We start from the raw sequence: 18,645 nt of genomic DNA, 5'->3' as shown, positions 1-18,645 counted from the left end.
TTCAAGATTCCATATATATGTGTTAATACACAATACTGAATCAGGCAGGCGGTGGCATCCTCATACACATCATTACTTAGCATTTGTTTAGTTGAGAGGTCTGTTTGGTCATTTGTGACAAGCCTAGAATTCTCAGAGACATCAAAGGAAATCAAAGGAAGTTCTTTTCTTGGATCGACTTCAGAAAACACAAAGAAAAAAAAAAGAAGGAACTGACCTTCTACATAAAGTGAGCTATTCTCAACAAAGAGATGAGTGACAATGAAATAAATAGACTGACTTTAAACAATCCTGCATGTGTGGATTGTTTTCGATCCATACTGAAATTGACCCAGTGCCAAGAAAAATACACAACCATTATCCATGAAGGAAGCAGAGAATAATTTGTCTAGTTAAAATGTGAGGCCAGATATTAGGGCCAAAACATGCCTATGCTCGTAAAAAAAAAAAAACCAAAAAAAAAACTATCTTTCAGCTACAGGGAGAATGGCTTGAGTTAGTCACCTCAATTTGCTCAGAGCCTGGGGATTGAGAACACTGGGTCAGATGCTATAAAGAAAAAGAACATAAATACTTTATGATCTTGGTGGGGAGATAAACACAGGCCTTTCAGTGTCTAAAGAATATTCACATACCAACTTATTAGCCAGAACATATAAACCATAATACCGTGGAATAAGAACTTACAACTGTTAGATTTGTATGGAGTTAATAAAGGTAGACTTCCTGGTATAAGGTTGGTGAACTTTCAGGCACAGAGGAAGTTACACATTTCACTGCATCATCCTCTGTCCCTTCATCCAAACAAATTACAGCACCGAACACTTCACTGGTCACCCAGCGCCACGACTTAGCTCATTTCCAGCCTCCGATCTTTCCTGTTCCCACATCCACCTGCTTCCTGTTCCCACTGAAACCTAAACTTCATATTTTTCACTGATCAGGTTTAAGAGATGATAAAAATTTTACTGGAAAGATATGGTGAAAACTGGTAGGTTGAGCAATATTGCCTTCCATCCTATAAACAAACAACAACCAGAATTCATACAAATGCCCTTATCTAGTTCAGTTTTATTCATAAGGAGACTTACCTCAATCTGGCCATGTTCCTTGAAGGAGAGCTTGATGTAAGAGTTCTTACTGCTCTGGAATGGGCCAGGTTCTTTGTTAGAAGCAGCTGGGTGAAGATGAACCACTATTTTGGCGCTAGAGAAAGAGCAGATGGAATGTATTTAATTGCCCTTTAAGAATCACTAATTTGGCAGCTTCCTTGGTGGTCCAGTGGCTAAGAATCCACCATGCAACGAAGGGGAGACGGGTTTGATCCCTGGTCCGGGAAGATCCCACATGCCGCAGAGCAACTAAGCCCGCGTACCACGACTACTGCTCCTGTGCCCCAGAGCCCAGGAGCACCAAGTCCTGAAGCCCACGTGCCCTACAGCCTCTGCTCTGCAACCAGAGAAGCCACCGCGGTAAGCCCCCACTCACCGCAGCTAGAGAAAGCCCAGACGCAGCAGTGAAGACCCCGCGCAGCCAAAAAAAAAACCAAACTAATTCTATTTTTGTAACTTTTAACGTATTTCAGATCACTTAAAAAATTCACGTAGAAACAAAGAACATCCTGAAAGGAATCTTTTCAAAGTCTGTATCAGTTCAGTATTAATGAACCTCTCAAAAATCTATTTAAAACATACACGCCGTGCACCAAAAAATTCAAATTACCAGCTCTATAGATTAAATAAAAATATGGCTTTAGGAAATAAGTTCAAAATAAACTTGCAGAATGTGGGGTGGTTTATGATACTGGCTGACAATCAGGTTTTCCACCCACAGAGTCATCGCCAAAGGTGACCAGGGGGCTGATCATCTCTGCTGAGGCATACGACCGGACTCATTTGAAAACAAAATGTGAAAACTTATCTGTGTAAAACTGGCCAGCTGACATTTTATTAAAACTCCATCCAAAACTAACATTCCACAGTGTCATTTTTGGAAAATGCCACTCAATCAATGGCATGATTTAGAGAGATATCCTGCAGCAAAAACAATTCTCAAAACGCTGCTGCACCAGGATCACAAACTGCCATGATCTTTATGACAACTGCTATCTTCTATGCCATGAAAAACACCACTGTATTTGTTCAGTTCTATGTCTTTTTTCCCCCCAACCAGCCCAATAAACAATCTCCTATCAACATGAGCAAAACTGAAAAACTCAAAAGTATCTTGCAAACCTAGCTTAGACCTTTTTCTCTGTGACCGCATTACATTGGGTTGGCCACAACGTGCGTTCGAGTTTTCCCATAACATCTTCTAGAAAAACCAGAACAAACTTTTGGGCCAACACAAGGGACACACTGATTACGCAGTATTACTTTGTTTAGACCCACAGAGCTGCCTAAATATCATCCTAAAGTTGAACCACCGGGTGTGGGACCTCCTTGATGTCACCAATGCTTTGGTTAGTGAACTGGGGCTAGGCGTGGACAGATTCTCCATTGGTTCCTTCTTGGGGAACATCTTTAAGTGAAGAGAGCAAATAAAACCGTGTAAGCAGAACCCCAAGACTGAAATGAACTGTCAGGGAAACAAGCCATGACAATTAGGATCAGTTCAGTGAGCACACGCACCATACAACCGTTAAAACTAAAAAACCTGGAGCCCTAACTATCAGGACTTTTCAAAGGAAACTCAATGAAAAGCTAAAAGATGATACAAAGTGAAGTGTAAACAAAGTCAGCATAAAAAGATTCATGGAAATTCCCTGCCAGTCCAGTGGTTAGGACTCTGTGCTCTCACTGCTGAGGGACTGGGTTCTTTGACTCAAGGAGCTGACTCCATGAAATCTAAAGATAAGCCCAGGTAGGGAAGAAACTCCTTACCAACAATATTTGTTTGCAAGTGGTCCTCCATTGCATGCACCTGAGTATATATAAGCCCAAATGTCTTATATACTTGAATAAACAGAAATGTTTTAACCTGTGGCTTTAAACCAGGGTGACTACATCTCCTGGTTTGCCTGGGGACAGTCCTGCTTTTTATACTTGCCTGGTCTAATGATAAGTAGGGTCCCCTATTATTCTAATGAATCTCCCAGTTTGGACAATAACTCTTGTGACGCTGTATTCAACACTGATGCCTGAAAAAGTTGAAGCTGAAAAACTTATGGTCAACTAGAATTAGGAGTCAGTCAGGCATTTTTCTCAGATGGGTCATTGCTGGTCTTAAGTACCAAATGAGAGATGCTATTGTTGTTCAGTCATTAAGTCATGGAGACTCTCTGTGCCTCCCTGGTCTGCACCACGCCAGGCTCCTCTGTCCTCCACCATCTCCCAGAGCTTGCTCAAACTCATGCCCATTGAGTTGGTGATGCTATCCTACCATCTCATCCTCTGTCGTCCCCTTCTCCTCCTGCCTTCAACCTTTTGCAGCACCAGGGTCTTTTCCAAGGAGTCAGCTCTTCGCATCAGGTGACCATGAGAGATACACAGACGCTTAAAAGCAAATGTCAGAGGAGTTCCCTGGTGGGCCAGTGGTTGGGGCTCTGCACTTTCACTGCCAGTGGGCTGGGTTCAATCCCTGGTCAAGGAACTAAGATCCTACAAGCCGTGTGTCAGGGCAAAAAAAAGATTCAACTGTCTATGAAAATATATTCAGTGGCAGCTGACCCACACTTATTTATTATGACCTGAGGATACCACAATAACCTTAGTACTTGATTCATGCTTTAAGAATGACTTCCATTTACCAATGAGTTTAAAACAGGATAACATCTTTTTGTAAACATAGATATTTTCCCCCAGTTTTGAGATATAATTGACATACAACACTAGAAGTTTAAGGTGAAGAGCATTAATGATTTGACTTACACACATCATGAAACAATTACCAGCGGAAATTCAGTGAACATCCAATACAAAATTAAAGAAATAGAAAAAAAAATTTTTTTTCCCTTGTGAGGAGAACTCAGGATTTACTCTCTCGACAACTCTCATATATAGTGTACAGCAGTGGTAATTACATTTATCATGTCGTACATCACATCCCTATTGCTTATTTATCTTATTACTGGAAGTTTGTGCCTTTTGACCACTTTCATCAAATTTTCCCTTCCCTCCCCACCCCACCTCTGGCAACCACAAATCTGATCTCTTTTTCCATGAATTTAGTTGTTTTTGAAGTGTAACTGACCTCCAACACTATGTTAGTTTCTGTTACACAACAGACAGGTTTGATGTTTCTATACGTTTCAAAACCATCCCATGATAAGTCTAGTTATTATATGAAAGTGAAAGTTGCTCAGTTGTATCCAACTCTTTGCCAACCCATAGACTGTAGCCCGCCAGGCTCTGTCCATGGAATTCTCCAGGCAAGAATACTGAAGTGGTTACCATGCCCTTTTCCAGAGATCTTCCTGATCCAGGGATCAAACCCAAGTCTCCCACATTGCAAGCAAACTCTTTACCATTTGAGCTACTCAGGAGTCTGCCTATTTTATGACACCATACATACAAAGATATGACCTAACTTTTTACTACATTCCCCACACTGTCCCTTTCATACCCATGACTCAATTATTTTGTAACTAGAAGTTTATGCCTCTTAACCTTCCTCTCCTATTTCTCTATTCCCCCAAGACAAGACTTTCTCAAGTTAAACACAATCGACAGATTTGTTCACACACAGGCTGTCACGGCCATGACTGACTAGGCAATGACACAACCAAGTTAATGAGGATGGCTTGATGAGAAACGCTTTTGTGCATAAAGACAGTCATATACAGACCTTACCTTTTTCCAATTCCAGCTGCCTGTTCTTCAATGAACACAATTTGGGAAAGAGGAATGGCCATGCAGCATTCCTGGGAGGGAATCAAAAGAAAACAGGATCCATAAGATTCCTCAGAAATCCTTGTTTTATAACTGTATGGGGTGTGTGGCAGGTTGAGAAACTTATGATCAACTAGAAATAGTAATAAAGTTCTATAATGACTTTTCATTTCTTTATGAATAATTGGCATTGAATAGGTCTAAATGATAGCCATATTAGCTTCCTTCCATGATAATAAAAAAAATTATATACTAAGAATAATTTATAAATATATGGCTTGAGGACAGCTATCCCTCCAAAAAAGGATGTCTTTCTTGAATGCTTATTTCTTTAAAAAGAATTAGGCAAATTACCAATTCTGAGGCATGCATTATCAACAAGGGCAGTATCACCACCAAGGGGGAAAAAACTGGTTCTTGCAGGGCAAAAAGAGCCAGAATTTGCAGTGGTTAGTGACCTTCCCAAGAGCCTCAGTACAGTACACAGTTTACCTGTAGAACTAAAATTTCATGGGGTTGGGGGCCATGTTGTGTTGCTTCTTTTACAAGACAGAAACTTACACACAGATACACACACACACACACACACACACACACACACACACACACTTTCAAGTTAAAGCTCTTTGAAATAAAGATGTCAGGTCTATACGTATAACTGAGTCCTCTCCTCCTAGAAGTGCAAAAACGGTGCGGGAGGGGTCTCTCCTCTTGCTGAGTGACCCAGAGGCAGTTCCCCTCACCATCTAGGTGGAAACACGCAGGCATCCTCCTCCTGTTTCTCAACAACAATCAGGGAGACTGAGTTGCTTTAAGGACTGCTGACACTCGAATGTAGGGGAGGATCTGATTTGGGCTTAAAATCCAGGAGTCACCATGACTCTCTATAGAGTAATTACCATCTGTTTCAGGGTTGAATGAGAGGTTAAACCTTAACTCCTCTATCTGCACCCCATGGAGAGAGACCATGGGACACATTCTTCTGACGTCTGAAAGCAAAAATTTATCGCATCTACTTATAGTTTGGCCAGAAAGAAAAAATGAAAGAAAAGAAATTAGTGACTTAAAACCTAGAACTGCTGCAAATAATTCAAACTTACATGATTCTTCTGATCTCTCCAAATTAGACGGTGCGTACTAAGAAGGAGGGTCCCAGGATCAAATTTTATCTAGAAAAACAAGATCATCACAAAATATTAATAACACATCACACAACATGGTCCAGATTTTCTTCCCCATGAACTGCACAATAGTAAGTCAATCACATAAAGATTTTGAAATTAGGTTTGTCGTAAGTCAAAGAGAAGCAATGCTACACACTTCATAAGCCTTGCTAAAATTAGGGAAAAAATTGCAAACCACCTAGCTATGTAACAGTAGGGCAGTGGCTAAATCAGGAGTGATACATTCATACTAGAAATCCAGGCAGAGATGAAAAAGAATGATGAGGTGGAGCTATATAAACTATCATGAAACTGTAAGACATAGGATGAGAGGTGACGAAAGCAACCAAAGGATACTGCATACAATGTAATTAGACAGATAGATAGATCTAGATATCAATAAACTGCATACTCCTCAAACTACATGTGCGATATATCTATAAATAGACAGATAGATAGATGTGTATATGTACTATGAACACAGATAAATAGTAGAAAAAGGTCTAAATGGGATCAAAGCAAAGGGCCCTTTTTCAAAACCATATATCTCACTATTGATTGAATTTTTACCATGAGACTGAAGGTGTATTAACACTCATATACATTTTTTAAATGGTTTTTAAATAGCAAGAAAATCCAGAAAAAGACACAAACACATGCAAAATAAGTGTGGATGGAGATTCAATAAGACACTTAGGTTGCTCAGTAGGGACAAAAAAAAAACAAAGTAGGATTTATACCTAACACAATGTACCAAAATAAATTCTGGACAGAGTTAAAAAATTGAAAATTAATTTAACAAGTATAAAATTATTTGCATTAAAAATTATAAAAGCACTAGAAAAATCATAAGAGAATTTTTAAAATCACTTCAGAGGGGAGAAAATCTTTCTAAGGAAAACAGTAAACCCATAAGCATTAGAGGAAAAGAATGAACAATTCACCTACACACACATACACACACAGACAAATTCTTTACGGCAAAAATCATCAAGAGCAAAGATGGCAGACTGGAAGAAATAGTTGTAACTCAAATCAGAGACAAACATGTATGTCTCCTTAATATATAAATACTCCTACAAATCAGGAAGAAAATATTGTATAACCCATTAAGACAAATGGGTAAAGACTATTAACAGAAAGTTCACAGAAAAGGAATTACAAATGACTCTTAAACACATTAACTGATGGTTAACCTCACTGATGATAAGAAAAAGGCAAATTGAGATGGACCCACTTTCCATCCATGAGATTGGCAGAGGTTCAAAGTTCGGTAACAATGAGCTGCTGAATTGCTGGGAAAATAAGCATTTGCACATATCGCTGGTGGGCAGTGTATTATCACCTGTCAAAAATATAAATACACCAATCCTTTGATCCAATCAATATCCTTCTAGAAATCTATCCCACCGATGAATTTACACATGTGTACAAGGTTACTCATTGTTCTTTAAAAGCAAAAGATAGGAAACAATTTAAATGTCCATTGACAGAGAAATGTACATCCACACAAGGAATGACAATTTTGCCATTAAAAAGAATGAGGAGACTCTTTATGTATTTATTGTATTTGATAAAATCTAAGATGCCATTAATTATAAGCTACATCTGGCTTCCAGAGTTGTTAAAACGTGTAGGGGGGAGGAGGTTGAGGGGAACGTACATTTAGAATTAACGAAATATGGTAAATTCTCTACATAGATTGAGTTAAAAAAGCAAAGTTTCAGAACTTTGTATGCATAGTATAAGTTGATGCTTTAAAAGGGAAAAGACTGTATTTTACATGAACACCTGTGTATGACACATACGCATGACTCTAGAATGAAGCACTGGGGACTTCTGAGGGGGAACTGGGGGTCAAAGTCTCCCTCCTAGAATGGGAGGCAGACTTGTAATTTTTTATTTTTTTATCATGGGATCGTGTCATTTATGCAAAATATAAATGTTAAAATGTCTTTTAAAACTATAATACAATCACAAAAAAGCCAGCTAGGTCTTTAGGACCAAACTTTTAATCCTCATAATTTGTTACTATGTACTGGAAATATTTTGCAAAGTCAGACATGACTGAGTGACTAACGTACAGGGTTCTTGATATGCACTGTAAATTATACAAATAAGCAAATTTTGGAGTTGGAACCCAAAAAGACTGAAAAGCCAAACCTCTTCATTTCTGTTGAAAGCAAGAGATACATTGAAAGCTTCTATTCACCCTAATTGCTAGAGAGTAGACTTGGCCATAGGTAGGACATGCTCATATCCTTTTTGAGGAGCAGTTATTTCAAAAGATATAAGCTCGATACTATTTATAAAATAGAAACTCAAAGGAAAGGATTTTAGTAAGGGTCCAGATTATTATAAATAATAAATATTTTGAGTTTAAAATACTGTGGTAAAAATGTATATCAAGTAAATAACCAATTAGAATATTATTATATATCATTCTTAAGTAAAAATATTCATAAATGTACTTATATAGGCACTTGACAATGTATTACAAGATACTCCTGATATTAATAAAGAAGAAAGCAACACACATAGCATGGTTACACACACACATGCACAATCACACAGACAGAATGTGCCAAAAATAATTGTTTATGGATAAAGGAATACTGATTATCTCAGGCTACTTCTTTCAGCTTACCCATCTTTAACAACTTTATTATTCATCTAATAAGAAAAGATAAAGGAATTTGTTACAGGCATATATGACTTCATGCAACTCTGAAATGTATATAAATTATTTTTTATTAAATCAAACATAAGCAGAAACACTCTTTTTGTCAGAAGTCCTTTTCTAACACATGGAATTCTCCAGGCAAGAATACTGGAGTGAGTTGCCACTGCCTTCTCCAGGGGATCTTTCCAACCCAGGATCAAACCTGGGTCTTCTGCATTGCAGGCAGATTCTTGACCATCTGAGCCACCAGGGGCTTCTTCTAATACATAACCAATACTTTTTAACATGAGTTTTAAAAAATGGGGTTTTTAAGAGTAAATGGTAAGCACATTTTTAAGAGTAAGGGGGTTCTTAAGAGTAATAGTTTTCTAAGAGTAACACTGACTATATTACTAATATCTTAACATTAGTGATTTTAAATAATACGGTTAACAAGCATGCACGGGAAGAAACCTGCTGCACTGCCTGGCTGAAGACACTCTGAGAGAGATTACTCCACCAAGCACTTCAGCACCTCAGAGAAGTAACATCTGAAGTAACACATACACATTCCTGGCACTTATTTTGGTCTGGCTATGAATGTTTTGGTTAATGTGGCATACACAAAACCAAATGATTCAGTTCAAGCTATTTTTAAAAATCTCTTTTTTGCCAATGAGTAAGACTACCCTTTCCCAGGAGCAAATATTTTGTCAACTTGAGAGTACCTGATGCCACATTACATAGCATAACTAAATAGTCCTGATTAAGAAACTGCACCTTATCTGTTTGAAATTCAAGCATAAGGCTGTGAGTTTAAAGCTGAAGCCAGAGGACGTTTCATTACTATGGGGTGAACAATGTGCACGCGTAATGCGTAAAGCGTTGATGCTGTTAGTGAAGACATTGTGTAATAATCGTTGGCTTCAGGGATTGCAAGGGATTATGAGCTCAAGCCCACAGACAAGTTTAGGCTGGTTTGTGCTTACCACTCAGAGCTACAATAATTTCAACTACTTAAAAGTTAGTAGTTAAAATAACTTGGGCATTCGCTGAATAAGCTCTTACTGTTTTGATTTAACATTTCTCTGTCATAAAAGTAATATGCTGTTGAAAAAAGTTTTTTAAGTCTGAAAACAAAAATGAAATCATTCATAATTAGACTAGCCAGGATGTGTGGATATAAACTTAAAATGAGGCCATGATATTTATAATTTTATAACTTGCTTTTTTCACTCAGCAGCCTATTGTTAGTCATTCCTCAAGCTGGTTAGGGCATGTCATATTTAATTAACCAAGCCCCATAGTGGACATTCAGAGTGCTTCCAATTTTTCCCTATACTGAAGAATAAATTATATATATATGCTGTGTGCTGTGTAAGTTGCTTCAGTCATGTCTGACTCTTTGTGACCCAGTGGACTGTAGCCTGTCAGGCTCCTCTGTCCATGGGATTCTCCAGGCAAGAATATTGGAATGGATTGCCATGCTATCCTCCAGGGGAACTTCCCAACCCCGGGATCGAACCCTGGTCTCTTATATCTCCTGCATTGGCAGGTGGGTTCTTAACCACTAGCACTACCTGGAAAGCCTATATCTATCTATCTATCTATCTATCTATCTATCTATCTATCTATCTATATATGTATATATATAGAGAGATATGTCTATATCTATCTATACATACAATATTGCTGACATGCACATGTGCATTCATTATAGTTTTTATAGTTTTATGCATCTCTGACTATTTCCCAAGGGTAAATTCCTAAAATTTAGGAAGATCACAAACCAGTCAATCCTGAAGGAAACCAGTTCTGAATATTCATTGGAAGGACTGATGCTGAAGCTGAAACTCCAATACTTTGGCCACCTGATGCGAAGAACTGACTCACTGGAAAAGACCCTGATGCTGAGAAAGACTGAAGGTAGAAGAAGAAGGGGACGACAGAGGATGAGATGGTTGGATGGCATCACCGACTCCGTGGACATGAGTTTGAGCAAATTTTGGGAGTTGGTGATGGACAGAGAAGACTGGCATGCTGCAGTCCATGGGGTCGCAAAGAGTTGGACACAACTGAGTGACTGAACTGAACTGAAATTCCTAAAAAGTGAAATAGCCAGCTTAAGAAAATACATTTTCTAAATCTTCTAGTATAAGCTGCAACTTGCCACTTTACACACCACTAACCTTCTTACATTACTTTTAAAATTAGCTGAGGCTAACAGATGCTTCTGTGAATTGAAACAAATGACCTGTCTACAATGCTTATGAAAACAACACATTATCTGGTCATAAGGGGCCCATGAAAACTGTGCCTGTGTAAACAAGCAAAAGGCACCTGGGCAGTGGAAAGAGCAATGGTCTGGCTCCACCATTATCAACTGTGTGACCTTGGACAGGCTGCAGTTTTCTCAACCACCCACTGAGGGTCTCGGTGTCCTCATTTTCAGAGGATACGCTATTTCATAAACATATTGCATGTGGAAGATACACATTATGTGACAGAAGGGGCTGGCACTGGTGACTGCTGTGTTTTTGAAGCGCTCCAGCACCCTGAACAAAGCACAGGTTCTGGGAATCTGATCAGCAGAGATTTAACCCCTGGCTCTGTGGTAAATCAGGTTCAATCCATGGGTCGGGAAGATCCCCTGGAGAAAGGAATGGCAACCCACTCCAGTATTCTTGCCTGGAGAATCCCATGGACAGAGGAGCCTGGCCGCTTATAGTCCATAAGATCCCAAAGAGTCGGACAGAACTGAGCACACACGCTTCTGGTAATCTACTTCGGATGATCTTAGATAAATCATGCTGCCTCTGAAAGTTCTCTTCTCGTTTAGTAAAATAGTCACCTCATACGCCCATTGAGAGGATTAAATTATGAAAAGCTTCTGGCACATAGTAGGTACTATGTTTATTCAAGGTTTGCTTGTTTTAATGTATTTCACACTCACAAAGAGCCAGGAGATACACGATTGAATAGAGAGCATCCACTGGTCTTAGCCCTGCACCCGCTGGCTGGGGGAATGGGTTGAGTGCAAAGCTGAGAAGGTTGGGAGGTCTGAGACCAGGGGCCCAGTGAGAGATTCTGAAAGGGCCTCTGCTCCCATATAGAAGCTGATGTGCAGCTTCCTGGAATCCTCAGACCACAGGCCATCTGGACACCTTCCAGCAGATCGAGGAAGCCAGGACACAAGACTGCCCCTGGGACTCAGTCTGGCCTCAGGTGATACTCGAAAAGGCTCAGCAAGTGACTGAGTAGATCCGGCCTGGGGACCACAGTGCCTTAGAGCTCTGCTTACTCCAAGACACGTATACCCCTCCCGCAGCACCCCCAGCTTGCAGAACAGTCAAGAATTCTTGACTAACAACAAGGACCTACTGTATAGCACAGAGAACTATATATCTCATAAAAACCTCATTGGAAAAGAGCCTGATGCTGGGAAAGATTGAGGGCAGGAGGAGAAGGGGGAGACAGAGGATGAGATGGGTGGATGGCATCATCGACTCAATGGATATGAATTTGAGCAAATTCTGGGAGATGGTGAAGGACAGGGAGGCCTCGAATGCTGCAGTCCATGGGGTCACAAAGAGTCTGACATGACTGAGCAAGTGAACAACAAATAACTTGTAATGGAAAAGAATCTGAAGAATATATATATAAATATATATATATATAAAAACAATTGAATCACTTTGCTGCACACCTGAAATTGACACAGCATTGTAAATTAACTAAACTTCAGTAACAAGAATTGGTTATTTAAAAAAAAAAAAACTGACTTAAATCAAAAGGCTCAACTAAATTTTTCCCATAACTTTTTTCTTAATCCTCTGATACCTATATCTACTTGTCCCGAAAACAAGAATAAATATAAATAAATAAAGGAAAAACTAAAATTTGCTGATTCAGCTATGGTTTTTTTCCTATTCAACTACTAATAGTTTTGATTTTTTATTGTTTTAAAGATACTATAGTTATATTGTGTGTTAGCCAAGATGTCTCTAATTTGCATGTTGGAATTAGGTAGAACAACATTGTGGTGATCCGCAAAAGCAAGACTGCCATCAGGGGGTGACTTTGGAGCTATGTTTGGAGCTATGTTTGAAGACCAGTTGTGTGGGGAAGTTCCAATCCCCTAAGGTAGGAGAGGTTGATTAAGCTTTCCAGTCACCACAGCTCCAAACGTGGAACCTCGGTTTACAAAAACAAAAACATTTAGCTAATCATGCCAACCAAAAGATGCAAACCCAATTTGAGATCAAGTTCATGAAAGCACTGAAGCAGTAAAAAGAGTTGTTGTTTAGTCCACACCCAGTGTCCGCCTCTGCGACCCCAGGGACTGTAGCTCGCCAGGCTCCTCTGTCCATGGGATCCTCCAGGCAAGAATACTGGAGTGGACTGCCATTCCCTTCTCCAGGGGAATCTTCCTGACCCAGGGATCGAACCCGTGTCTCCTGCCTTGGCAGGTGGATTCTTAACTAGCTGAGCCACGGAGGAAGCCAGTAAACAGAGTTTCTAAGTCCAAACAAACAAAAAAACGATCTCGACCCAATAATGGAAACACGCAAAAATGCCCTCCAGGAGGCAGGGCGCCGGGGTTCCCAGGCATGTCAGCGGTGCCTCGGGTGGCTGTGTAAGCCCCGCCCTGGACTCTCAAGTACAGACCGGAAAAGCTCTGGGTCAGGCAACGGGTTCCAAAGTACAGGAGGAAGTTTCTCTCTAAGGAAACTGCAAGCAAAGAGAAGGTAGCAGGTGAAAACTTCTGGAAACTAAAAATGCTGATGAGCAAATTTTTTTCCCTAATTCCATCTCATACATTTCATTCAGAACAGGATGATCGTTCGTAGTATGATGGTAGTCTCCAGTGAATGTTAACGCGTCCGTGAAACACAGGTAATATTTCTCCTTGCCATCTGCAAAAACACCTCTTTATGGTTTACGCTTGGATTACCAGGCACGGCCTGTTCCATCACTCGACACAACAATCAAACCTCCTTTCCAACGTCTCTCCCGGACCACGAGCAATCAACACACACAGCCTCTGGCCGAGGCGTCCCAGGAGAGGCGGGCTTTTCTCTTCGGAAATCCTTTCGGTTCGCCCGGCTCCCGCTACGGCCGGGACCGCCCTGTCCCCCGGGCTCCCCCAGGTCCCGGCGCCCGAAGCCACGCCCGGTTCGGGAGCGCAGGACCCGGCGGCCTCGGGACAAAGGCGGAACCGGCCTGGCCGCCGCGATCGGGGACGAGGACTCGGGGTTCCCTGCCCGCGTCCGCCTTGCCGCCCGGAGCGGGGGTCTCTCCCCGGGCTGGGAGAGGGACGCCGCCCGCGCGCTCCCCCCGTGAGCCGTTCCCGAGTCGGGCCGGAGCCCGGCGCCGGGCGGGCGTGGACGGCGGGGGCGGCGCCGATCGGAGAGGCCAGCCGGGGAGCTGGGGTCGCGGAGCGAGGCCCGGCCGGTCGCCGCCCTACCTTCTCCTCGCCGTCGTAGATGCGCACCCCCCGCTGCTGGATCACCAGCGTCTCGTTGATCTCCAGGAGGCCGCTGGTCCACACGAAGCGGTCCATGGCCGCCGCCTGGCCGGCCTCCGCCGCTCGCCCGCGCTGGCGCTCCGGGACGGCGAGCCGAGCCGCCGGGCAGCCTGCGGCGCCCCCTGGCGGCGGGCGGGGCGGAGGCCAGCACGGAGGCAGCTGTCTGGCCCCGGAGCCCTGCGGAGCGCGCGCGGCCCCGGGGGCGCCCGGGGACGTGGAGACGTGCTTGGTGCGCCCCCTGGCGGTCCATCGGCCACAGTCCCGGTGGGATCGTCCACCCCATCCTTTGTCCTTGTTGAGTCGCTCAGTCGTGTCGGACTCTGCGACCCCATGGACTGCAGCACGCCAGGCTTCCCTGTCCTTCACCATCTCCCGGAGCTTGCTCAAACTCGTCTCCATCGAGTCGGTGATGCCATCCAACCATCTCGTCCTTTGTCATCCTCTTCTCCTCCTGCCTTCAATCTCTCCCAGCATCAGGGTCTTTCCTAATGAGTCGGCTCTTCGCAGCCGGCGGCCAAAGTATTGGAGCTTCAGCTTCAGTCCTTCCAATGAATATTCAGGGTTGATTTCCTTTAGGATTGACTGGTTTGATATCCTTGCAGTCCAAGGGACTCTCAAAGAGTCTTTGTCCTCAGCCACAAACCCAGAGATTACGAGAGACTTTTAGGGAGCCCAGAACGAAGCTTGGACTTCCTGATTGTACACTATTCCTGCATATTTGTGCCGTTTTCTTGTCACTTCCCAGCATGCTGCCGTGTTCATTAAAGCCTGTCATTGACAACTTTTTTTCCCAGATGAATATTTATGACCCGATTTGTTTTCACACAGCTTCAATCAATATGTAAGTACTATTTTGTAAAAAAAAGAAAAAAGAAAAAAAGTACTATTTTGTGCCCCACTGTTTTCCCAGTTAAAATCCTTTTCATTTAAACATTTCCAGTATTAACACAGACTTAACAAATTTACTCTAGATAGTATTTCAGGACTATATAGATCTATTATAATTTACCTGTGGATGGGTCTCTGCAAACTAGTCCCTGACTGCCACTCCCACCTGCTGGGCCTTGGCTGCCGTCCCTTTCATTTCTTTCTCTATCTTGCATTATAAATGAAGCACCTGGATTTGTACTTCTACAACTGATATGTATTTTCCCCTTTAGGATTATTTTCTTAGAGTGTCTTCCCAAAGTAGGATGACTGCTTTTAAGAGTTTGAACCCATGTTTCTCGAAAACCTGCTACATATTGGGAACTTCTTGAAGCAGGACATAGTACCACCAGCAAATTGTTCTTCATCCAAGCCAAGTTACCCTGGCTACATTAGATATTATCATTTTTGTTATTTTTTTGCCACTTGACCATTTATTATTTTAATTAATTTACTTTAATTGGAGGATAATTATAGTGTTGTGTTGGTTTTGGCCATATATTAACATGAATCAGCCACAGGTATAGATGTGTCCCCCACATCCTGAACCCCCCTCCCACCTCCCTCCCCTCTATTCTTGTTTCTTCTTTTCACTTGCTGTTGAGACAATTTCTCAATACCTTTTAATCAAAAGATGATCTTTGTCCTAAAGAGTGGCTAACAGTGTGGACAACTCCGGCTCAGGAGCTGCAGAATATTCATTTACACCAAAGCATACAGGTCAGGGGAGGAAGGGGTGTTGAGAAAGAGATGGAGAAGGAGCTGCTTGCTGGTGAGGTAGGGAGACAATCAGGGAGGTGTGGGGTTCTGGAAGCCAAGAGAAGAGGGGGTACTGAGAGGAGGAAAGCTGGGCTGTGACAATTCTGCTGATGAGGCAGGTGCTGGGGGACTGATCCCGACTTTTCTCATGTGGACATTTTGGTGGCCTTGGCAGGAGTGGTCCAATGGGATGGTGGAAGAAAAAATCTTCATGATCTGATTTTAAAAGAGAAAAAGAGGAGGGGACTTATAGACAGGGAGCATAGATGATCCTTTTGAGGAATTTTGCTGCCAAGAAAAGCAAAGAAATGGGTTGGTTTCTTTGCTCAAAAACAGAAGGGGAAGTGAGATTGCGTGAGAGTTGGACTGGTTTTTGTTGTTATTGTTTTGGCCTTGCCTTGCACCATGTGGGATCTTAGGTCCCTGACGGGGGATCGAACCTCTGCCCCTGCAGTGCCGCACAGAGTCCTAACCACTGGATTGCCAGGGAATTCTCAGAGTCCAGATCATTTCTTGAGGCCCTTCCCAGTGATAAATTATATGATTTGAGTTTCTGGAAGATACAGTTTGGCTCATTACAACAAAATGCTTTATCCTACTTGGAAATTTCAACATGGGAAAGGACTGCCTCTGAAATCATCGATTTCTTTTCCAGGTTGTGCGTGAGCATCAGCTACTGGAGACCCTAAGAGTGACACAAACTCGGATTGAACATCTGCAAGTCTCATAAAAGATGATTTTCAGAACCCTGTGCAAATGAATGTGAAAACTTGTGCTGGGAGACCATGAACGTTCAAATTAACCCCAGAAAAGGATTTTTAAAGCCTAAAATTGGGAAAGTTATCAAAGAGTTAGCAAAAAAAGAAAACCAGAAAACACTTCAGGTCCAAACAGATTCACAGGTGAATTCTTTAAAACCTGGACAGAAAAAAATAATTCTTTTAGCCGTTAAAGTTTTCCAGAGCATAAAAAAGGAAAGTTTCCAAATTCTGTTTGTGAAGCCAGAAAAACACTAATCCCAAAATTCAACAAAAATACCACAGGAATCTATACTAAAAAACAGTCACATTAGTATGAATGCAAAAGTTTATATTAAAATATTATTAATAGCAAAAATAAACAGAATAGTAAAAGAATGACAACGCAATTCAAGTGCAGTTTATCCAAGGAGTACAAATACAATTCAATATTAGGAAAACTATTATTAAAATTTAACCCATTGAATATGTGTATATATATGGCTGAGGCTTCCCACGTGGCACTAGTGGTAAAGAACCCGCCTCCCAATGCAGGAGACACAAGAGACTCAGGTTCGATCTCTGGGTCGGGAAGATCCACGGGAGTAGGAGGTGGCAACCCACTCCACTATTCTTGCCTGGAGAATCCCATGGACAGAGGAACCTGGTGGGCTGCAGTCCCTGGGGCCTCAAAGGATCAGAGCACACACAGCACATGTATATGGCTGAGTCCCTTCACCGTTCACCTGAAACTATTAAACTTGTTAACTGTCTATACTTCAATATAAAATAAAAAGTTTTTAGAAAAGTTAACAAAAAATTTAACCCACTGATAGACCACAGAAGAAAATTAAATGGTCATCAAAGAAATTGTAAAAGACATTTGATGCAATTCAACACTGAGACTCTTGTCCAAAAATGCAGTTGAGCACAATTTCCTTCCTTCCTTCCTCTCTTTTGGGTTCTTTTATTTAGGTATAATTTATATACAATGAAACTTACCAGTTTTTAAGTATGCAATTTGATGAGTTTTAACTACCAATACATGTGTGTGTGTGTGTGTGTGTGTGTGTGTGTGTAGCCATTATGTAGAGAATATTACCATCACACCAGAAAGTTTCCTTGGATCCCTTTGTATTCAAATCCCCCCACACATACTTCCTGGCCTCTAAGAATCTCTGATCTGCTTTTTATCACTATTGTCTTGCCTTTTCTAGAATTTCATATAAATGAAATTATAAGGTGTGTAGTCCTTTGTATCTGACTCCTTAAACATAATGTCATGTTTTTGAGATGCATCCATTGTCAGATAGAAAATACATATTGGTCTCTGCCCCAGGTACCTGGCATAGAACTGAAACCCTAGTAAATTCCATAGTGATGACAGCAATAGGAGTATATCTTGTTCTAATGAGATGACTCCGGGTGAGCTCCTGGATGGCTCCTGATTGAGGGCTGATCACCAGAAAGACCAAGCCATGAATAGAAGCTTGAAAATTTCAGCCCTTCTACTTAGTTTCAAAACATTTCCATCACTTCAAAGTAAAGCCCCTAACCCGTCGTCTGTCCTAATTTCCCTCTGACTCCAGTTTGGCAGCCCCCAATCTGGGTTATGTCTCTTTGCGACCCCTTGGACTGTAGCCTGCCAGGCTCCTCTATCCATGAAATTCTCCAGGCATGAATATAGGAGTGCGTAGCCATTCCCTTCTTCAGGGGTTCTGCCCAACCCAAGGATCAAGCCCCGGTCTCCTGCATTGCAGGCAGATTCTTTACCGTCTGGGCCACCAGGGAAACCCTATGTCTCTATCTGTTCTGGATATTTTATGTAAACGGAATCATACCATGTATGTGACCTTTTACGGCTAGCTTCTTTCATTTAGCATAATGCTTTGGAGGGTCGAGTCACTTTTTAACTGTTCTATTTTGTTAAACTGTTTTCTGTCACTTAATGGGAATCCCTGGTGACCCAACCTGTCCAGTGAAACTTTCGTAAATAATCAACAATATTCACAGTAATATCTAAACAGCAGTGATGTCTTAG

General features: G+C 41.7%; 1 protein-coding gene across 2 annotated transcripts in view; it reads right to left on the bottom strand.

Annotated features, from left to right (window-relative positions):
- The window catches only part of VPS36 (vacuolar protein sorting 36 homolog), a 30,434-nt gene extending 16,137 nt beyond the window's left edge, over nucleotides 1–14,297 (bottom strand). Inside the window, exons 1-5 of one of the 2 annotated variants that reach the window (XM_070471302.1) lie at nucleotides 14,122–14,297; nucleotides 5,930–5,998; nucleotides 4,791–4,861; nucleotides 1,092–1,206; nucleotides 505–549 (exon numbers count right to left, since the gene is read on the bottom strand). In XM_070471302.1, the coding sequence (XP_070327403.1) occupies nucleotides 505–549; nucleotides 1,092–1,206; nucleotides 4,791–4,861; nucleotides 5,930–5,998; nucleotides 14,122–14,217 (396 nt within the window). In that variant the 5' untranslated portion in view covers nucleotides 14,218–14,297. The remainder of the gene's footprint in view (nucleotides 1–504; nucleotides 550–1,091; nucleotides 1,207–4,790; nucleotides 4,862–5,929; nucleotides 5,999–14,121) is intronic. The other variant, XM_020898910.2, reaches the window with a different exon arrangement.
- Between the last annotated feature and the right edge of the window lie 4,348 nt (nucleotides 14,298–18,645).

This window comes from Odocoileus virginianus, chromosome 8 (assembly GCF_023699985.2).
Source record: "Odocoileus virginianus isolate 20LAN1187 ecotype Illinois chromosome 8, Ovbor_1.2, whole genome shotgun sequence".
Lineage (NCBI taxonomy): Eukaryota > Metazoa > Chordata > Mammalia > Artiodactyla > Cervidae > Odocoileus > Odocoileus virginianus.
This window is presented reverse-complemented; position numbering and strand designations above follow the sequence as displayed.